This window comes from Larimichthys crocea, chromosome XV (genome assembly GCF_000972845.2).
Source record: "Larimichthys crocea isolate SSNF chromosome XV, L_crocea_2.0, whole genome shotgun sequence".
In the NCBI taxonomy this organism is placed as follows: Eukaryota; Metazoa; Chordata; class Actinopteri; family Sciaenidae; genus Larimichthys; species Larimichthys crocea.
Window position 1 is genome coordinate 9,666,963 of NC_040025.1, and position 7,608 is coordinate 9,674,570.

The 7,608-nt window shown below is 41.7% G+C and overlaps 1 protein-coding gene across 3 annotated transcripts; it reads left to right on the forward strand.

Moving 5' to 3' along the window:
* The first annotated feature begins 267 nt into the window (after nucleotides 1-267).
* Nucleotides 268-6,585, forward strand: LOC104939155 (oxysterol-binding protein-related protein 2-like). 3 transcript variants are annotated; one of them, XM_010755644.3, is made up of 14 exons: nucleotides 268-399; nucleotides 643-796; nucleotides 889-1,018; nucleotides 1,252-1,327; nucleotides 1,695-1,829; nucleotides 2,073-2,170; nucleotides 2,272-2,454; nucleotides 3,216-3,323; nucleotides 3,407-3,496; nucleotides 3,586-3,712; nucleotides 4,140-4,259; nucleotides 5,060-5,183; nucleotides 5,322-5,412; nucleotides 6,033-6,585. In XM_010755644.3, the coding sequence occupies exons 2-14, from the start codon at nucleotides 760-762 to the stop codon at nucleotides 6,133-6,135; spliced, it is 1,422 nt and encodes a 473-aa protein (XP_010753946.2). In that variant the 5' UTR covers nucleotides 268-399; nucleotides 643-759; the 3' UTR covers nucleotides 6,136-6,585. The 3 variants fall into 3 exon arrangements, with proteins under 3 accessions (XP_010753946.2, XP_010753947.2, XP_019112938.1); XM_010755645.3 differs by having other exon boundaries at nucleotides 280-399; nucleotides 759-796; XM_019257393.2 differs by having other exon boundaries at nucleotides 290-399; nucleotides 617-796.
* The last annotated feature ends 1,023 nt before the right edge of the window (nucleotides 6,586-7,608 follow it).

Consider the following 7,608-nt stretch of genomic DNA (forward strand, 5'->3'; position numbering starts at 1 on the left):
CTTATTTGAAATCCTTTCCAGCAATATAGTTTTACTCAACAGCTCAAACTTTATTTAAAAGCACATTTAAAAACAACTTGACCAAAGTGCTGTACAGGTTAATACATATAATACATATAATACAGATAATACCATAATTACAAAGGTTAAGATAAATGCTAAGATATTTAAACTTGAGGTTTTTGGTGAGAATAAAAATTTATAATTATATATTTTTAAATTATATATTTTTTATTTTTATGTCACTTCTAGCACGTCTGGCGAGCTGCGCTCTGATTGGCCGCCGCACCTGTCACTCACGTTGTCCTTACCGCCCACTTCCGCCCCTGCTCCAGAGGCAGCAGCGTTACTCTTGGCTTGTTTACGTTACTAGCGCCGCGATTTGACCTCGATCCACAGGTACATCTCACTGAACCGGGTTTTAAAAACCTCTTTCTGTCGGTGTCTGTGTCGTTGAGCTGATCTCTGCTCCGGAAACCGACGTTTTAACTGCTAACGGCTGAAGTTAGCCCTGGGAGCTAACCTGAAGCTAAAGGAGAGCCAGCTGTTTGTTTGTTTATTCACAGCATGCACTGTAATCATGTTCGGGCCAGCTGCCCCCTTGTTTTGCTTTCAGGTGTAAACCGGTCCGTGCTGTTGCAGGTTGTTGTTGCTTGTCTTGTCTGTGATGCTTGGAGAGAGAGAGGCTGGGCTGCAGGGACAGGCCGGTGCTGGGGAACATGACTTCTGAGTAACGTTTAGTTACTTTCTGTGCTCAGTATGAACAGCGAGGAAGAGTTTTACGACGCTGAGACAGGTGAGGCATCCTGACACTGCATCTAAACACACCTGCTGCTTCTTGTGCACAAATGAATGAATGTCTCTTTGTTTATTTGCCTTCCCATCAAGGGCTGGAGTCAGATGATTCCTGTGAGGTCAGTTTCAAAGATGCCCTGGTGTATGACAGTGAGCAGGTGACCGGCGGTGGAGGCACCACCACCACCACCACCACGCAGGAGAACGGAGTGTGGGAGCGCAGGTGAGGAGCAGTGTGGTATGCATGCATGTGTGTGTGTGTTGCATGTTCACACATGCATGTTCACACTTGTGCTCGCTTCAGGTGACCGTGCCGGTGAAACCACATTTTGTCTTCCCCCCGGTGTCGCGTTTCACCCTGAAAACATCTGGATCTCGATGCGGTACATTGTGTTCTTTAAAAAGGATTTGTGTCGAGGAGCATTCACGCCTTTTTTTGTCTCAAATGTGCACCAGGAAAACTCTGCCGGCTGAAATGATCTCCAGGAACAACTTCAGCGTTTGGAGCATACTGAAGAAATGCATCGGCATGGTGAGTCCCTAACAGAAAGCCTGATTACTCATCCTGTTTTAATCTGAATCTGAATGAGCTGCTGTCGGATTCTGCCGTGATGTTTGTTCCATATTTCAGCTTTCATCTCGCTGCTTGCGAGATTAGTCATGACTGAACTCTTGTCTCCGCTCAGCTGGATATAATTGGTTGGAAATTGCATTTTGCCGCCTGAAAGAGCTGAAAATAGCTCAAATGAACGCAGAATACAATGAACATAAAACACTCCCACAGCTAAAAGGCAGAGCATTGTAAGTTAGATAATAACCTGATGATGCATGAGTCGTGCTCGGCGTCACGCTGTTTGTTTCCTGCTCATTAATTTGCTGTTTCATGTGCTCTTTTACAGGAGCTGTCCAAAATAGCGATGCCCGTTGTGTTTAACGAGCCGCTGAGTTTCCTCCAGAGGATTTCAGAGTACATGGAGCACACTCACCTCATCCACAAAGCCTGCAGTTTGTCTGACTCAATAGACCGCATGCAGGTAAACTCAACTAGATCCATCTCTTCTTTCTTGTTACCTCCTCCAATGAACGCTCTGGCTCTGCCACCCAATCCAAACTTTTCTCGTTAGTGGAACTTCTGATCGCATACGACACAAGAAAACCTACATTTAGGAAGCGATAACAACGATGTATTTAATGTTTCTTGCTTCAAAACTGACAAACAATTAGTTCTCTGTCAGCTGATTAACTTTGCTCTGATCCTCTTCGTGTCTCTGCGACAGGTTGTTGCTGCGTTCGCTGTTTCGGCTGTAGCGTCTCAATGGGAACGGACTGGAAAGCCATTTAATCCTTTACTGGGGGAGACGTACGAGCTCATAAGGTAACCTATAGAAGCTTTAACTGTATAAAGAACAGTCATGTCTTGAGGTTAAGGATGTACATTTTTATTCATGGGAGTTTTTTTATTTTCCTTCTTTAAAGACAGGACGAGGGATACAGATTGATCTCGGAGCAGGTGAGCCACCACCCACCTGTCAGTGCCTTCCATGCCCAGTCTCTGAAGCAAGAGTTCGAGTTTCACGGCTCCATCTACCCAAAACTCAAATTCTGGGGCAAAAGTGTGGAGGCCGAGCCGAAAGGCACGATGACGCTGGAGCTGCTGAAGTGAGTATTAATGGAGATGTCTGCACTGTCACTCACTCACATAGGCTTTTAGCTGCATTTGATGGTTTTGGTTTGCACGGCTGCCAAGCAACACATGAACATTTAAGCTGCTTTGTGTAGGTCTGCGTGTTACCACAGCCAGCTGCTTTGTATCATGTGTGAACCGGTGAAATAAGAGTCTGTTGTCTTTTTCTTGCCTTGACATCCTGATAAAATATTTAATATTATCAGAAGGTCTGAAACTGAAACAGTGAACCAGTTATACAGTTTATCTTGAAGTCTGTTGACATGTGACGTCCTTTATCTTTTGTTTCTATAGCGACATGTAAGGATTGTTTAAATATTTCTTGATGTAGGGCAGCGCGGGGAGTTTTAGTTTCATTCAAACTGCTGATATGTTTATTTTTTAACATTGTGTCAACGCTGCACAAACACTAGGTAACTGTTAAGTATGATAAAGTCGTCTGAGGTTGACTGCTGATCCTTCTGTGTGTTTTTAAAGTACTCGTAGAAATATGTTGATCTTTGTGGTGCAAAGTTTGTAACAGTCTAAGATGGATGATGACTGTTAATGTAACGTTGATGTAAACAGCTGTAAAGCGGAGTGATGCATGCAGCTAAAAGTCTCAGTGCTGTTATACTCGATATCAAATCAAATTACTTTGTATAAGCTCCGTCAGGGTGGTGTCAATCTTCTCGTCTATCTCTTGGCGAGAAAGTGAACATGGGTGTTTCCAAAAATGTTGAACTGTTCCTTTCAGACATAAAGAAGCGTACACGTGGACGAACCCGATGTGTTGCGTGCACAACATCATCCTGGGGAAGCTCTGGATCGAACAATACGGCACAGTGGAGATAGTCAACCACAGGTGAAGTGACAAATACTAAACTCTGGAGATTAAAATCGGTTCGGAGCTGATTTATTAATTGACGTGTTTCTTTTGCCTTTCAGCACGGGAGACAAGTGCGTGTTAAACTTCAAACCGTGCGGCATGTTCGGGAAAGAGCTGCACAAAGTAGAAGGTTATATCCAAGACAAAAGGTGAGAGCACGACCACGAAGACGCTATCAAGCAGCAGGCGATTTCAATTTCCTCTGGACTGAATTTGATGTTTTTTGCTGCGGAAACAGTAAGAAGAAGCGGCGAGTGATCTACGGGAAGTGGACAGAGTGCATGTACAGTGTGGATCCAAAGGTTTATGAGGCGTACAAGAAGTCGGACAAGAAGATGGTGGGGGATTCTAAAAAGCCGAAATCGGTGAGCGATGCTCTGATTTTTTTTTTTCAGTAGTTTCTGCTCTGACTGACACCTGAGATGAAATGCTGCCTCACGTTTTGTCTCTGACATGTTTTATCTGTCTTTACTACGTGACGTAATCATCGCTCTGAATCTGTCTCTTTCACAATAACGTGCAGTGGCTTTAGTAGAAGGTAAGGTGTCTGATGTGAATCTGTAGTGTGCTGCTGCTGTTGTCTAGTTACGTTTCAAAGTGTAGTGTATGATTAGATCATTGCCAGCACTAATCCATGATGCCTTGCAATGACATGCATCGTTGCTTGAGAGACGTGTTGAATCTGTGGCGACTGTAGTTCTGTGATCACCTGTTTGCACCTGTACCGTACACACTGTGACCTTCAGCTCGGTTAGTCCAGTCTGATGATGTTATTTATCCGTGTGTGTGTAGGAACATAGCTGTGAAGGTGATGAGGACGATGAGTTACCAGGAGTTCAAGAGACCGTGACTGTGATACCAGGAAGTGCCTTACTGTGGAGGATAACGCCGCGGCCTGCTCACTCAGCACAGGTTAGTGTCTCACACACACACACACACACACACACACACACACACACACACGCGCATTGTATGTTACGTACACACCCTGTGGACTTTTCATGTAAACAAACAAAGTTTCTGTTTACATTCAACGTTTCTGAGGGCCGAGTGTTGACAATAAGAACATTTCTTTCCACACAAAATATTTACAAAGGTTGCATAAGACCAATTCAGCTAAGGATACTCGTAAGTTTTCAGCTCAGGATGTTTAAAGTCGCGTGTATATATATATATATGGTGATAGAAGAGGAGGAGGAGACACCAAGAAGCCTTTTTCAGGACAGAGAAAACCAACTTGGACACTTGTTTGAAAATCTAGATTTGACTGTCATTGTGAAACTGACTAGAAACTTTGTAGCCAGTTGGCCAAACATTAACATAACTCTGTCTCATGTGTCAACATCTCTGTCTGTTACCTCTTGCCACGTCGTCTTCAGCTTGTTTTGACTCGTCATGGATGGGTTTCCATATTTTATTCAAGGACATTCTCATCCTCTGTCCAGTTTGGCTGTTTTTTTTTATTGATTTATCCAATATTAATAATAATAAAACAGACTTTCCTCACTTTACCTCGAGCTGTGCAGATAGCTTTGATTCTGTCTGCTTAGATTTTATTATTTGTGCCTTCAGCACAGTTTAGTAGAGGTAAATAGATGATCAGTCAGTGCTCTGCATTTTAAACAGTATCAATAGTTTTCACTGACAGTACTGGATTTGATTATAATAAAAAGATTTATTTTATTCTCACTCCTTTCTTCCTACTGTGTTAGATGTATAACTTCACCACCTTTGCCATGACACTAAATGAGCTGGAGCCCAGCATGGAGAGAGTACTGCCACCGACAGACTGCCGGCTGAGGCCGGACATCAGAGCCATGGAGAACGCGGACATAGGTAACACCACGTACACATGTTGCAAGTTTCTGACTTTTCTTCATGCTGACAGAAGCTAAAACTGCTCTGACACACGGCTGCATTAAAAAGACGAGTCAGGAAAGACTTCTTCATTCATATTTTTTTTTGTTTTTATAGACGCAGCAAGTACAGAGAAGGAACGGTTAGAGGAGAAACAAAGAGCGTCGCGCAGAGAACGCTCCAAGGATGAGGAGGAGTGGTCAACCAGGTTTGTGTTTCAGCTATAGTAATAAGACCTACACCTTTCCTTCCTAAGTCACGTCACGTGGTGAGTCTGGGTGGGCCGTAACATCGCCCACTTCTGGCTTGACAGTAGTTCCCCGGTGCCTTTAGACCTGAAAAACTTCCTGGTGGTCCAAAACGGCTGTGATACAAACACTAAGCTCACAGTCTGGGCAGCCTGGATAACAAACTGAACCAAACATCTTTACTTCTGCTGGAGTTGGACGTTTTAATTTGACTTCTGGAGCATGGTTTTAATCGGACAGTGACGATAGAATAAAATTCAAATCAGTTTTATTTATACAGCTCCAAATCATCACAGTGTTTATCTCCTGACACCTTCATATAGAGCTGTCTATAATTTTATTTACAGAGACTCACCATGACTAAGCACTTGGCGACGGTGTTTGCTCAGGAAAATTAGAAGGACGACGCTTCTCATGTTATCACAAATTAACTGGAATAAAAATAGTCTCCTCTGCAGCCGCGTCTCTTCACGGCTGTTTCTCACACTTTCCCAGCCGCACGTCGCGTCATGTTATGTAATATCATCCTTTTTTAATCCTGTAATTAAAAACAAGTTCTGCATGTTTTCTGTCTCTTCAGGTGGTTTCATCTGGGAACAAACCCTCACACGGGAGCCGAGGATTGGCTGTACACAGGTGGATACTTTGACAGGAATTACACTGACTGTCCCAACATTTATTGACAAAGGTGGTGCTCTCCCTCTCTGATTATTTCTCAGCATCTAAGATTTGTGTCTTTGTGACGTTCGGACCCTCACTGGTACTGCGTCTTTGTCCTGAATCGGTGAAGAGCTGATATCAAAACGGGAGAAACGTTATATTACGAGAATTTTAGAGTTTACTTAGGTTAAATCTTCATCTTTATATGCCCTAATCATGATTTTGACAATAATAGTCCACATGTATGTTCTCACCCGTTGAGGGTTTTAAACAAGTTACCTGTATGTATGCGTGTGTGTGTGTGTGTGTGTGCGCGTGTGTGTGTATGTGTGTGTGTGTGACCATGCTGCTGCAGGACACAAAAGATATGTTCAGTTTTAGTTCAGGTACTCAACCATAATCTTACCTGTAGCCGCACCACACACTTCTCACTTCTGTCTAGTTGCATTCAAATATCAGGGGTTATTTAAACACATCTGTTACTTTGTTTTTTTTATATATATATATATATATATATAATAATATATATAGATATTATATATATATATATATATATATATATAATATATATATATATATATATATATATATATAATAATATATATTATTAAAACCTGTTTGAATATTAGATGTTTATTTTAGTTAGCTGTAAACATCCCTAAACGTCATGAGTGTGATCATCGTCAGAGGGATGAAAGCTGCTTATAATCATGTTTATCAGCACTGTGAACCGATAGTGTTGGTACATTATATTATCGTCCACTGTAACATAGATGATGTGTATAATAACTGGTGCACGCATGCTCACCAAGATGATTATTTACACGAGTTAAAGCCATAAAAACGTTTTCTGCACTAAGTATAATAGTGTAAAGGAGTTCACGTAAAACATTAAAAGCTAAAGGGATACAAAGCGTCAAAGCAGGAGGTTTTCTGACAGTCTGAGCCTTAGTCAAAACAATAATTATGCTATTATTATTATTATTATTATTATTATTATTATTATTGTTTCTATTATTTCAGTTTGGCGTAATCATGCTCTGAGTTTTGGGATTACAGATCCCATAATTTCAGGGCTGTGAACAGAAAGTATAAAGTTGCGATGGAGTCAGTTTTAAGCCTGTGTTTGTTTACACTTTGAAACATTGACGCCATTAAAAGAATGCCGAATGAGCTGTTTGCTGACGTTAACTATCACTGGATTATTTTGATACTGAAGGAAAATTTAGAAACATTTCTCAGGCAAGTTCGTTTCTGATTTCTTAGTGAATTTTCACGCGTTTATTTGAGAGATTATGAAATATCCCCAGCACGTAAAGGGTACGTTGAGACAGGATCAGGCGTGGGCGGTGTCCACTTGTGTTAAACGTAACCTCTGTTAAACAGTCATGAAATAACTTTTTTATTTCGCTGATTAACCGACTTTATTGAGATTTTAGAGGCTGGTTACAAAGCCAGAACACAACAGATGTCAGAGTTTAGTCCATAAATCCACC